At 50.4% G+C, this 14,394-nt stretch overlaps 1 protein-coding gene across 3 annotated transcripts in view; it reads left to right on the forward strand.

Annotated features, from left to right (window-relative positions):
- Positions 1-14,394, forward strand: part of MID2 (midline 2) — a 416,243-nt gene that overhangs the window by 65,636 nt on the left and 336,213 nt on the right. For all 3 annotated transcript variants that reach the window (XM_075068687.1, XM_032773776.2, XM_032773777.2), the window contains exon 2: positions 6,364-7,079. In XM_075068687.1, the coding sequence (XP_074924788.1) occupies positions 6,420-7,079 (660 nt within the window). In that variant the 5' untranslated portion in view covers positions 6,364-6,419. The remainder of the gene's footprint in view (positions 1-6,363; positions 7,080-14,394) is intronic.

The following is a 14,394-nucleotide window of genomic DNA, read 5'->3' on the forward strand; positions in this document are numbered from 1 at the left end:
CAGGAAATGTAATTCAAAAGTTCGCGGGGCTTTTCCTGTTTACCTGCCCGCTGCATCCGAGTTCAGATTGCTGTCCAGAGCGGTCAGTGCTGCACTCTGGGATACCGCCCGGAGGCCAATAGCTCACCGTAATCCGAACTGTTAATATCGAATTTAGCGCTACTCCTCTCGGGGAGGAGTTCTGAAATCGATTTAAGGAGCCGTTTAACTCGATATTAATGACGACGTCATGTGAACAGGTACAGCGTTAAATCGGTATATCGGCCATTAAACCGATTTAAAGTCGCAGTGTAGACCTGGCCTGAGAGAGAGAAGTGTTTCGTTGCAGTGATGTACTTTGGATCATTGCCTCTGATGTCAAAGTGCCCCATTACTCTAAGTGTAATCAGAGGCTTTGTTACCAAGATCTTCCCAAAGGAATGACTTAGTGCAGTGGTTTTCAACCTGTGGTTCATGGATTCCTGGGGGTCCACAGACTATGCTTAAGATTTCCAAAGGGGTCTACAACTTTGTTTGAAAATTTTTAGGGGTCTGCAAATGAAAAAAAATTGAAAACCACTGATTTAGTCTATTAATTCTTTCAGAGTCAGGGATGTTATACTGAGAAACAGATTTTACTTAGACCACATTATAGGGTTTTGTAGGGGCAATGAAAGGTGCTATAGTCTAGTGGATTGAGCATGGGGCTGGAATCCAGGAAGCTGAGTTCTAATCTCATTTGTCACCAATTTGCTCTCTGGACACGTCTCTAACTCCTTTATGCCTCATTTTCTCCATCTCTGAAATAACTCCTCCTTACCTGCCTCTCAGGAACTTGTAAGGGTGACCGAGTCATTGCCTGTCGAGCACTCTGCTATGTCGATGCTAAGGACTGTGTTCTCTTGAGTCTAAATAGATTTTAAAGTTACTTTGTTGCTAAGATGTAATAAGAGTAATCAAATGTGATGATTTAGATTTAATATTAAAAAGCTGTGTGAGAAAGCGCCCGCTGCTCTCTAGCAGATATTAATGAGTTTCCTCCATTCCCATGGCTGTGCATTTATCACTGACAGTGCTGCTGCCGCAGACACAGGAGTAAACAAACAGCCACCTGCCCACCACTAGAAATGTGGCACCTCGAGTAGTGCGTGGGAGGATGTTTACAAGTGTGGCGAACTGGGACTGTTCTTAATGTTTTCTCTGAATACTGTGTGGGGGCCTCAGTTCCTGGCCGACCCTCTGTCGCCTAGCAACTAATGGCCAGGCCCTTCCCTCCCTGCAAGGGGATGCTAAATGTGTGGGAGGCAGATCAGGTGACCTCCTGGCCCTGGAAAGGAACTAAGGAGAGGAGGAGGGGCTGGAAGGGTTTTCAGTCTGGAGCTGGCTGGGGATGAGGAGTGAAGTACAGATGTGGGGGTCTGGCTCACGGCCCCCCAGAATCGACCCAGCCGAGGGGTTCCATTCTCTGTACCTACAAGCTCTGTTTTAGACTGTGTTCCTATCATCTAATAAACCTCTGTTTTATTGGCTGGCTGAGAGTCATGTCTGACTGCGAAGTGGGGGTGCAGGACCCTGTGGCTTCCCCAGGACCCCGCCTGGGTGGGCTCGCTGTGGGAAGTGCACGGAGGGGCAGAGGATGCTGAATGCTCCAAGGAGAGACCCAGGAGGTGAAGACGTGTGAGCTTCTTGCCCTGAAAACAGTGTGCTCCAAGGGAGAAGAGGCTCCCCAAAGTCCTGACTGGCTTTGTGGGGAGCAGTTCCAGAGCTTCGCCGAGGGACTCCGTGACAGCAAACATCTTAGGGGTGTGACAGACCAAGGGAACAGCTGGTGCCAAGATGGAATGACTAGGGCTGGGTTGTTGGCTGGTTTTCTCCTAATTTTGAAGGCAAAGGGCAGGCTGGATAACTGACCTCTCCTTTTACTGGTGGGGTTTCTGCTGAGAGCCCCCCTCTGGGTGGCTATCTACGGCCATGCCCAACTGCTGCGCCCCTGGGCAGAAGAGGCTGGGCCTGCCCATAGAAAAGGGCTGGCTGCTCTTTCAGAATGGCCCAGACTTGGTGGGGGCTGGAGGAGCTGCCCTGTGGGAGGGTGGGAAACAGCTGCCCCATTGCTCAGTGGAGAGTCCCACTGCTGGGCTGACGGGCAGGGAGAAAGCACAGGAAGGCAGGGGGAGGCCATGGGGCTAATGAGGAGCCTCCCTGGCAAACAAAGACAGCTATGTGGGGGGTGGGGGGTAGGGGAGAGCACCTAGCAGTAGGCAGCACTCCTGCTCCCTCGCACAGGGTCAGCCAGCACTAAGTTACCCACAGGCAGTTTCCCTTTGCCCTCCTGGAAGGAGAAGGAGAGGAACAGGAGTCTGTGTGTCTTGCCCTGGGCAAGTGTTCCCCACACCTGCCATGCACATACCAGGAGTAAGAAACCCCCCAGGTCGGCCATGTGCGCATCCTGCCTGTCCCTCTGAGACACGGCAGTGCCATGACAGCTTGGCACATAACCAGCTCCTTCCAGCTATTCTCTTCAATAGCCAGCTCAGAGCATTGTGCTTTGGAGGGCCTCTACCAGCCCAACTGTTTCCCAGATCAGTAATTGCTCTGTCTTCCTCGTGTTAGGTGGTTCACACCAGAGTCAACCTGAAAGAGTGAGTTAGACCTAGAAGGCATATAAGTTTTTACCGAGACCGTGCTCTGTGAATGTACCCTTCATACAGTTTCATCTCCCCACTCCCAGCAGGGGAGCAGAGAAGATGACTAACCATTTATTGGTTTGCCAGCAATGCAGGGCACTCCTTTTTAACACAGAACAGAACTAGTGGGAGCACGTGTCAGCTATACACAGCCAGACTGTCTCGCAGCCTACCGCAGTGCCCCTGCTTGGTGATTAGCCTCTGTCACTCTGCATCATGCCAGGCATAGGAACACTTGGGTCAACTTGTTTTTTCCTCTCCTTACTGCCTGCAGTCCATTATTCTGGCATGTTTCGGAAGTGAAAATTTCCACCTGGAAAAGAAGCTGGTGTGAGGTCTGGAAGTGGTTTTACCAGGCAACATCCACTGCAGATAGCCATTGCTCATCCAGTAGGTGATTAATAATTAGACTTGGAAGGATTAGATTTGTAATGGTGAGTGTTGGTACACATCAGTTTCACAGTACACACACAAACTGAACAAAAAGTATTTCCAGCAGTAATAATCAAAAAGTAAGAAAAATGCCACTTGAGAACTTCTGAGTATTTAGGGATGTTTCCGTTGTATATTTTGACATGTGATCATGCTGATTTGTGTTTTAATGGTTATAGAGCTTTAACTTTCTGACTTTCAATGTCTACTGCCATTATATCATTATTGTCTTGCTCCCCTGGTGTGTGACCTCTTCCCATAATGTTGAGCAACTGTGAAAAAACCTAAAAAATGGATGAAAATAAACATCAATATTATCTGTCAAAATGATCAAAACCCACAAACTTCTGCCAAGCCTGTTAATAACGTAGAGAGTGTCAATGCATGTCAGAGCATCACTTATGCTTTTTTTCAGCTATCTGAGGAGAACTACCATCTAAATTCTGCTAATTGCCTGTTTTAAGCACTTTTGTTGAAGGCAGCTGACCTGGTCTGAGGGGCGGGAGAAGGTTGGGTTTGGGGCTGGGAGGGATGGGTAAGCTGCTACTCAGGTCTGGTCTACATTATGATTTTAGGTCGAATTTAGCAGCATTACCTCGATTTAACCCTGGACCCGTCCACACGATGAAGCCCTTTTTTTCGACTTAAAGGGCTCTTTAAAGTGATTTCTTTACTCCACCTCCGATGAGGGGATTAGCGCTGAAATCGCCCTTCCCAGGTTGAGTTTAGGGTAGTATGGACGCAATTCAACGGTATTGGCCTCTGGGAGCTATCCCAGAGTGCTCCATTGTGACTGGTCTGGACAGTGCTCTCAACTCAGATGCACTGGCCAGGTAGACAGGAAAAGGCCCATGAACTTTTGAATTTCATTTCCTGTTTGGTTTTCAAAGCAGCTCTGATGTGCACCACGCCCTCCTTTAATCTTCTAACCGCCCTGGTGTCTGGCTGCGCGTAATCAGCGGCCAGGCAATTTGCCTCAACCTCCCACCCCACCATAAACACCTCCCCCTTACTCTCACAGATATTGCAGAGCGCACAGCAAGCAGTAATAACAATGGGAATATTGGGTTCGCTGAGGTCTATCCGAGTCAGTAAACTGCACCAGCGTGCTTTTAAACGTCCAAATGCACATTCTACCACCATCTGCACTTGCTCAGCCTACAGTTGAACAGCTCCTGATTACTGTCCAGGCTGCCTGTGTATGGCTTCATGAGCCATGGAATTAAGGGGTAGGCTGGGTCCCCAAGGATAACTATAGGCATTTCAACCTCCCCAACAGTTATTTTCTGGTCTGGGAAGAAAGTTCCTTGCTGCAGCTTTTGAAACAGACCAGAGTTCCTGAAGATGCTAGCATTATGTTCCTTTCCAGGTCATCCCATGTTGGTGTTGGTGAAACATCCCTTGTGATCCACCAGTGCTTGCAGCATCATTGAAAAATACCCCTTTTGGTTTATGTACTCACTGTCTTGGTGCTCCGATGCCAAGATAGGGACATGGGTGCTGTCCATCTCCCCACCACAGTTAGGAAATCCCATTGCAGCAAAGCCATCCACTATAACCTGCGCATTTCCCAGAGTCGCTACCCTTGATATCACCAGCTCTTTGATATTGTTGGCTGCTTGGATCACAGCAGCTCCCACAGTAGATTTGCCCACTCAGGGCTGCTCTCATCTTCGTATTCTGGTGCTTCAGGGCAGGGGAAGGCAAGTCACAATTTCCATGGAAGTGCCCTTACACATGCAAAAGTTTTGCAGCCACTGGGAATCATCCCAGACCTGCGACACTATGCGGTCCCACCAGTCTGTGCTTCTTTCCTGGGCCTAGAATTGGCATTTCAGGGCATGATCCTGCCCCATTAACACCATGATGTGCACATTGCCGGGGCCTGTACTTTGCGAGAAGTCTATGTCCATGTCTATGTCCTCATCACTCTCGTCACCGCACTGCCATTGCCTCTCCTGGTTTTGCTTTGGCAGGTTTCAGTTCTGCATATACGTCAGGATAATGCACGTGGTGTTTACAGTGCTCATTACTGCCGCGGTGATCTGAACGGGCTCCATCTCCTCAGTGCTATGGTGTCTGCACTGAAAAAAGGCATGAGACGATTGTCTGCCATTGCTCTGACGGAGGGAGGGGCGACTGACGACATGGCTTACACGGAATTAAAATCAACAAAGGGGATGGCTTTGTATCACGGAGAAACACAAACAACTGTCACATGGAATGGCCCCCTCAAAGATTGAACCCAAACCCTGGGTTTACCAGGCCGTTGATTTCACGGAGGGGGGAGCAAATGAATACAAAACAAATCGGGTCTATTTCTTGTTTTGATCAACTCCATCTGTCTTTTACACCTTTAGGGTGGCAGCAGATGGTGCAGTTCGACTGCTAGCCATCGTCATCTCCTGGGTGCTCAGCAGAAGATGGTGCATTATGATTGCTAGCCATCGTCATCTCCTGGGTGCTCAGCAGAAGATGGTGCAGTACGACTGCTAGCCATCATCATCTCCTGGGTGCTCAGCAGAAGATGGGAATGACCTGGCTGAGTCACTCCTCACCGAGGTCGGCTAAAAGAGCACCCAGGAGTATGACAATGATGGATACCAGTCGTAATGCACCGTCTGCTGCCAAAAGGCAATGAGCTGCTGCTGTGTAGCACTGCAGTCCCACGTCTGGCAGCACCCAGGAGACATACAGTAACAGGATCCTTCACTGAAAAGTAGGTGCTTTCTAATCAGTAGAGAAAATGTTTAGGGTTTTATCATTGCTGCTTGTTTTTCCTCCTTGATGTACACCAGAATTCTCATGCACACAAGACAGGCACGATCCCCTCTGTTTCTTGTCTTCTGCAGTGAAATTGTGCAGTTTACCTTGCCTTAGCTTTTTGCATTACTGTCCCAGGCTTCCTTCTCAGGCGAGAGGGAAAGCTTTATAGCAGAGTTGGCTCTTTTTTCCCACCCCCAATTTCCTGTCTGAAAATATTCCTGCAAACTGTGAGTCAATGTCTCAACTTTGTATGAATATGATCTTGAGGACGTGATGGAAGGTTTTGGACCATCCCCTGCCATGCTCATGTGAATGCAGTGCATTTAAGATCCACACTGGCTGCATCCCTCTCTCCTTTCCCCAAGAAAATGTCTGGTCTCAGTTTCAGGCAGGAAGGAGTCACTGCTATCTTTCCTTTTGCTGATGCTAATGTAGTTCCTGATGTCTCTTGTATTGAGTGGCTTGCTTTCATGCTGCTCCTTTCTCCTGTTCTCTCTTGTAGGTATCTGACCAGCTTCCCTGGTTTTTGATGCTGAAGCAGGATTGTTTTAACTAAAGATGGAAACACTGGAGTCGGAATTGACCTGCCCAATCTGCTTGGAGTTATTCGAAGACCCTCTGTTGCTGCCGTGTGCTCACAGCCTGTGCTTCAGTTGTGCCCATCGCATCCTGGTGTCCAGCTGCTCCTCCAGCGAGTCAATAGAGCCCATCACAGCATTCCAGTGCCCCACCTGCAGGTATGTCATCTCCCTTAACCACCACGGCCTAGAGGGCCTCAAGCGGAATGTGACCCTGCAGAACATTATAGATCGCTTCCAAAAGGCTTCTCTGAGTGGCCCCAACTCCCCTAGCGAGAGCCGCCGAGAGAGAACGTACCGCAAGACCCCTGCCATGTCCAGTGAAAGGATAGCATGTCAGTTCTGTGAGCAGGACCCGCCGCGGGATGCAGTGAAGACCTGCATAACCTGTGAGGTGTCCTACTGTGACCGCTGCCTCCGGGCCACACACCCTAACAAGAAGCCATTCACCAGCCACCGCCTGGTGGAGCCCGTGCCGGACACACACTTCCGAGGACTCACTTGCTTGGAGCATGAGAATGAGAAAGTGAACATGTACTGTGTTGTGGATGACCAGCTGATCTGTGCCTTATGCAAACTGGTGGGACGCCACCGGGACCACCAGGTGGCGTCACTGAGTGATCGATTTGAGAAGCTCAAGGTAAGAGTAACTGGCTTTCCCAAAACGAGTGGTGTGAGCTGGGAAGGCTCCTTTGTGGCTTGCTGGGCTCGCCCTAAACCAGGGGTGGCCGAATTGTGCAGGAAACAGAGCAGGTACCAGCTGGGAACATGATGAAGCATTGCATGCTGGGAGCTGTAGTTGTAGTGGGCCTCAGCTCTATGGTGAAGTGTCATGGGTCAAAGGGTGGAATGCCATGAACTGTTGCTCTTTGGCCACCTGGTTCAGTGGTAGAGCCTTACTGCCACGAGGAAGGCTGCTGCATGCTGAGAGTTGGACACGGTTCCTTGTAGGGACCGTGGTTTTCCAGTAGAGTATTTTTAAAGCTAAATCAGTTCCAGATGTCCCAGTCAGACTCTTATTTACACCTAACGAACCCTCCAGGCTTTAGAAGGTCCATAGGTTAATGAAAGCTGTGTGATCCTTTAGCAGTGAAATCTCCAGACCATTTGCAGCTAGAGCGTTAAGCGAACCACATGAAAGAGAGATCCTGCTTGTATGATTGCAAGAAAGTTGTTCATTTTCTGCTGATCTGCATGTCACGAGTTCAGTCCTCAGGCGTGCTAACAAAACCATAGAGCCCACAAAGTACAGAGCAAGCCTCCCCGTGCCCCAAATTAGAGGGGGTCGTTGTGTGTAATAGAGAATGCAATGGTGGTTCTGGGCAGCAGCACCAAGAATGTCCATGCAATAGAGAGTGCAGGGCTGGTTCGGGGCAATGGGTATGGGTGGGGAGGGCATGGGTGGGGAGTTTCAGGGTAATGGAGAAGCTAGTACTGGAGCTGGGCACTGGGTGCAGGGACTTATGAGATCTGGTGCTGGCTGTGGCTAGTGGACCCAGGAATTTCAGGGATTTGCTTAGATTTATTGCGGAGATTCTCCTACTGAAAAATCTTCCGTGCACGTCCCTGCAGATTTCCCAGATCCTGGATCTTCCAAGCTGCTGATCTCCCTGCCCCAGCAATGGGTCCTGCGTGCAGACCCTTGCTATGTCTATTGGCTGACTGTAATTTCTGCAATGAAGGATTATTGGAAGTGAGGTTTGTCTGACTCGACACAGATCAGTGGTGAAGTGTCATTGAAATTAGAGGTGTACTCTCGCCCGATTCACTCCCTGCAATTGGGGGTGCATCTGTTCCCTCCCTGATGCAGGCATGCTGTGTAATCCCCCTGAATGGGACTTGTGTCTGCATGCATTGCACGTGAGGAAATGTCCTTCTGTATTTGAAGCTGGAATCCCAGCTTTGTCCCCAGGGCTAGATGGGACCAGTGCCTTCCATCTAGGACTGCAGGGCGAGCTGGACTAAGCAGATCATCTAGGGGCACTCTGCTACAAACAGCAGATCCCAGTCCAGGTGTGAATATGGTGGCGTGCATTTAAAATTGTGGTACAGCAATGACTATGCAAGTTAGATTTGGCCCTCAAGCCCCAGGCAGTTTATCATTGGGCTTCAGGGTTTCTTGCTACATTGGCCAGGCCCTGGATTAAAGTTCTTGGTTTATTAACCAATGGGAGCCTTGTCTCTCTGTTTTTCCTCAATCCACACTCCCATTCCCCAGCCATTCAGTGCCTAGTTATGCGTTCCTTAGTTTCTCTGCACTGAATAGATTTGGCAGCCTTTATTTATCCCGTAACGACAAAAGTCGTCTGTTGCCTTTCTTTGTCTCTGGGGGTGGTCGGTCTGTCTAGCACTAGTGGCGGTATTACTACCAGCCCTCCCCAGGTTGGCTTGTCCAAAGCTTTGTTGGGGTGACTCCACAATTGGCTCTTGTTTCATGAGATAAGGCCCGGAAAATGAAGGTTACTCAATGGCACTTGGTCAGAACACACACACTGCCTGGCGAATAGCTGACTAAGTGCTGAGGTCAGTAACCTATCTGGCAGCATGGCTGCATCTCCGTGCTCGACTGCCTTCCTTTCTGCTCAGCCCCTATAATCTCCCATAAGCCGCCGTCTCCTCTTTATTAGAGGCAGAAAAATGAGCAGATGAACCTGTCAGCTAGACTTGCTGCGAAGATGGAAAGGGTCAATTAAACGGATCGCAGGGTAGGTTCCTTCTCTGTCCCCGTATGTCTCGGTGTACACTGGCTCTTCCAGGAGTTGTGCCGACTCCATCCGTAGAAGCAGTACTGACTGTGGTGGAGCTGAGCTCCAAAGGCCATGGCAGAATTTCTGGGTTCATGCTGCTTGCTTAGACTGCAGGAAATGCACAGGGGCCTGGAAAAATCATGAAACCAAGGGTGCCGAACCCAAGAGGTGCTGTGACCAGTGTGCCATGTCACAAAGCCCAGAGCCACCACTGCTCAGTCTCTCTCTAGCTAGGCCTGGGCCCTCCCCTCCACATTGGGCTGGGATCAGTACTGGGGTGGAGGGTGCTGCTGCAGGTGATTGGTGCCGCCTGTAGCTACAGTATAGTGCACCCATTAAATCTGGAGGCTCCATCTGCCCCTGGGAGCTGTATCCTGATCTAACCAGGATGGGCTGGAGGCACAGTGGGGGAGGGGTAGACATCCTCACTGCAGAGATTGAAGCCGATGTCGGTGTGGCTGAGGCATTCTGATCAGATGGGGTGAGCTAACCAGCCTTGTACAATGCAGTTCATGTGAGTCTTTCTAGGGATAATGGTCCTGGGGCCTGATGCTCCCAGGCATGGCGTGTTCTGTCCTGCTAGCTGTGATGTGCCCCGGGAACTTCCCTTTCCCCAGCTCCTACTTCCGACAGGTACCAACTGCATGCTGCTCGTTGGCCCCGTCAGGTCAATCCTGACAGCATCTGTCCCCCTTCCTCTGTTGGTCTCCTGCTAACCGATGGCATTGCAGGATCTGCGCTGGGGACAGCCTTCTCCGGCAGTACCAGCAATAAACTCCCTAGCACCACTGAAGCGCACCAGTCAGTCTCCCCTCTCCTGGCCCTGTTGGCCAAAGCTCTATATCTAGTCATCTGTCCCGGGCTATCTGGACACCTCACAATCATTTGGGGCTTTCAGCGCCACAGCTGTTACCTCATCGTATAGGTGCAGAACCAAGCAGCAGGGGAGATTTAAGTGACTTGCACAAGGCCTGTGGTTGAGCTGGGAATTGCCTCTCCTGTGACCTGTCTGCTGCACCATCCTTCCTATCCTCCCATCTCACCTGTCTGCCATATAAGGACTATTTATCATTTTCATCAGCCTTCCTTTCCCTCCCTCCTCACCTTCTCCCAGTCCCTGCAGAGATGCGCCTGGAAGGTAGCCTCAGGTGTGTTGCCACCTTGCTCTCTGTGTCTGGGGAACCTTCCCTCTATGGTAGCCTGTGTTTTCCAGCTGGAATATCCCCCACAGTGAAGCAGCCGAAATGGGTGATCATCCACCCCAACACAAGTATATAGCATGTGTTTGATCTGAACTGAATTACTGTTCTGTGCTTTCCAAGTTGGAGAGATCAAACTTCCTGGAATACTTCCCACAGTCCCTGAGGAGTACTTTGAAGCCTGATTTTTAAGCAGCACTAATGGCTCCACTGAATCTGAAGTGAACCTGAATGGCTGATATTTGACCTACATACAAAATATAAAATTAGAACTCTCTTCCCCCTCCCCCGATGCATTCCATGTGAATCTGCAAAATAGTTTTAATTAATTTTATTTTCAAATAAAATTAAAAATCTGTATAGCCTGTTATATTACTTGCTTATGCTAGTAAGACTATAGTTAGTCAGATTTCCATGAGAATCCTCTTTCATGTGCTCATAACTTTTTCATCACTTCTCTTTCCAGTTGAAATTTTCCAGGCTTATTCTCAGCCTGAAGGTGATTTCTTTTTTTAAATATTTAAGCAAAACCAATTTACCTGCTTTTGTTATGTGAGGGGGCAGGAAGAAATACTTTCCCTTCTCTAGCAAAACTGCCAGGCACTCTTCCATGCACAGGCAGCAGAGAATCCTGTGGCACCTTATAGACTAACAGACGTTTTGGAGCATGAGCTTTCGTGGGTGAATACCCACTTCGTCAGATGCATGTAGTGGAAATTTCCAGGGGCAGGTATATATATGCTAGCAAGCAAGCTGGACTGATGATTGGACAATGAAACTTTCCAGAAGTCTTGTCCTAACTGAGGGCTATTCTCCAGACTAATTTGCATACACAGAAACAAACACTAACCACAAATTGTTTAAATTTACTATTTTTGCACATTTATACTATGAAAATACTGTCTAAGGACTATTGATAACAGAAATAAATCAAATGGTAGCAAGTGAAACAGTCAGCATTTGTCAATGGCAACCCCACATTGGTGATGCTGCCTAGGTTTCTTATTAAAGTGTCTTAGATACCACTGTCATGTTTAGTGATGACCTCTGCAACATAGGCATTGACTCTGTGGGTACTCCAGGTCTCAAGCACCCATGGAAAAACAATAAGGGGTGCTCAGCACCTCCCAGCCGGAGCTGTTCGGCGGGGCTGCTGATCAGCAGCTTGGCGGCTGTCGGACAGCACTCAGGGGAGCAGGGCTGGCTTTAGGAAGTGCGGGGCCCAATTCAAATGTTTTCGGCAGGGCCCCGGCAGGGATGACTTAAAAAAAATGTTTAAAAAAGCCTTTCATTTCTTAGCAACCAGTTCCCTATAAAAAGTTCTGATTTAAGGGATGTGCCACAGTGTGTATTTTTTGTACCAATAGGGTTACCATACGTCCGTATTTTCCTCCCGAATGGCGATTTAAGAACCAAAAAGATGGACATGTCCGGGAAAATACGGATGTATGTTAACCCTACCTAAAGTTTTTTTTAAAAAGATAGGCCTGAACTAGAAATGAGCTCCGTTTCACATGTGTGGGTCCCCGCAACTCCCTGGGGGTGTGCTAGGGTGACCAGATATCCTGATTTTATAGGGACAGTCCCGATTTTTGGGTCTTTTTCTTATAGAGGATCCTATTACCCCTCACCCCCTGTCCCTATTATTCACACTTGCTGTCTGGTCACCCTAGCCCAGTGTGCACATATGTGGGTCCCAGCTGCTCCCTGCCCCCCTTCATTGAAGTAGGTGTGCAGGGTTACTGCCCTGGGAACTGCAGGGCACCAGTGGACATGATGAGACTGGCTGGAGGCAGGGCAGGGGCTGACTGGAGGTAGGGTCTGGCTGCAGGCAGGGCAAGGGGTGCGGGGCTGGCTGGAAAAGGGTGGGGTGGGCTGGCTGGCTTCAGGTAGGGCCACGGGGGGGTGAGGCATGGGTTGGCAGGGCTGGAAACAGAGGAGTGTGGGACTGGCTGGCTTCAGGCAGGGGGGTGCAGCAGGGGTTGGGTGGAGACAGGGCAGAGGGTGCGGGGCTGGCTGGATACAGGGGCTGGTGCAGGCAGGGCAGGGGTTGCGGGGCTGGAGGCAGGGCAGGGGGTGTGGGACTGGCTGCAGACGGGCTGGTGCAGGCAGGGCAGGGGGTGCAGCAGGGGCTGGCTGTGGGCAGGGGATGTGGGTACAGGGGGTACAGCCCACCCTGTACCGTGAGTGCCCCCTCCTCCTCCCTCTCCGACCGGGGTAGCAGCTGCAGCAGCCAGGGGTTTGGGGGCTATTTAAAGGGCCTGGGGCTGCCCTGCTTCCACCGCCCCTTAAATAGCCGAGGGAGCTGTGGGGGAGGGGGGCTCCCGCAGCTCTTTAAATAGCTCCCAGAGCTCCCTGCTACTCCAGGGCTCTGGGGGCTATTTAAAGGGCCCAGGGCTCCCCTGCTTCTATTGCTCTGGCCCTTTAAATAGCCATGGGAGCCTGGGGAAGCGGTGGGGCTCCAGCGGTTATTTAAAGGGCCGGGGCTGTAGAAGCAGGGGAACCCCGGACTTTTTAAATAGCCCCCAGAGCCCTGCAGCCCTACCCCAGGGTTCCAGCAGTGGGGCTCTCGTGGCAATTTAAAGCCAGGCCACCCCAGCACAGTGCACCGGCTCTTGCCGGTACGCCGAACTGGGGCTTGGGCGCGGGGCCCTCTTAGAGGTGGGGCCCGATTCAGGGGTATTGGTTGAATTGGCCTAAAGCCGGCCCTGCGGGGGAGGGCAGAGAGCAGCGAGAGTGGAGTCAGTGGGGAGGGGGAACAGGCGGAGTGAGGATGGGGCCTCAGGGGAAGAGGCGGAGTGGGGGCAGGGTCTCAGCGTGGAGCATGGGTGGAGCACCCTCTGGGAACAATAAAGGCAATTCCTGTGCTCTCCAATATTGTAGTTTCCTAGTTCTGTAGATGTTCTTTGTATTGGTGTTTCAGTGCAGTGTTGTGTTTGGGTCACAATCACTTTGGGGAAGAAGGATAACAGAGGCTCCCCTGGAATAATATTAATGATTCCCAATCCTGCTGGAAAGGTATAAAAAGTGGGGTTCCGCAGGGGTCTGTTTTGGGACTGGCTCTGTTCAATATCTTCATCAACGACTTAGACGTTGGCATAGAAAGTACGCTTATTAAGTTTGCAGATGATACCAAACTGGGAGGGATTGCAACTGAAGAAGAAAAGACGGTTACTCACCTTTGTAACTGTTGTTCTTCGAGATGTGTTGCTCATATACGTTCCAATTAGGTGTGTGTGTGCCACGTGCACGTTTGTCAGAAGACCATTACCCTAGCAACACTCGGTGGGTCAGCTGGGTCGCCCCCTGGAGTGGTGCTGTTATGGCACTCGATATATATCTCTGCCGACCCAACGGCCCTTCAGTTCCTTCTTGCTGGATGCTCCGACAGAGGGGAAGGAGGGAGGGTTTGGAATGGATATGAGCAACACATCTCGAAGAACAACAGTTACAAAGGTGAGTAACCATCTTTTCTTCTTCGAGTGCTTGCTCATATCGATTCCAATTAGGTGATTCCCAAGCCTTACCTAGGTGGTGGGGTCGGAGTGAGATGTTGCAGAATGCAAAACCGCTCAGCCAAATGCTGCATCATCTCTGGACTGTTGAACCAATGCCTAATGTGAGGCAAAGGTGTGAATCGATGACCAGGTAGCTGCCCGACATATTTCCTGGATGGGGATATGGGCCAGGAAGGCAGCAGATGAAGCTTGCGCCCAAGTAGAATGGGCAGTGAGGTGGCTAGCCAGAATGTGATCCAATTCATAGCATGTGCGGATGCAGGATGTTACCCAAGATGAAATTCATTGGGAAGAGACTGTAGGCCTTTCATCCGGTCTGCGACAGCTACAAAGAGCTGAGGTGACCTTCGGAAGGGTTTGGTTCTCTTGATATAAAAAGGCGAAAACCCTGCGGACGTCCAGGGTGTGTAGCTGTTGTTCCCAACGCGATGGGTGCGGCTTCGGGAAGAAGACTGGGAGGAAGATTTCTTGATTGACATGAAAGGCGGACA

The sequence above is a fragment of the Chelonoidis abingdonii genome, chromosome 8, assembly GCF_003597395.2.
Source record: "Chelonoidis abingdonii isolate Lonesome George chromosome 8, CheloAbing_2.0, whole genome shotgun sequence".
Classification (NCBI taxonomy): Eukaryota; Metazoa; Chordata; order Testudines; family Testudinidae; genus Chelonoidis; species Chelonoidis abingdonii.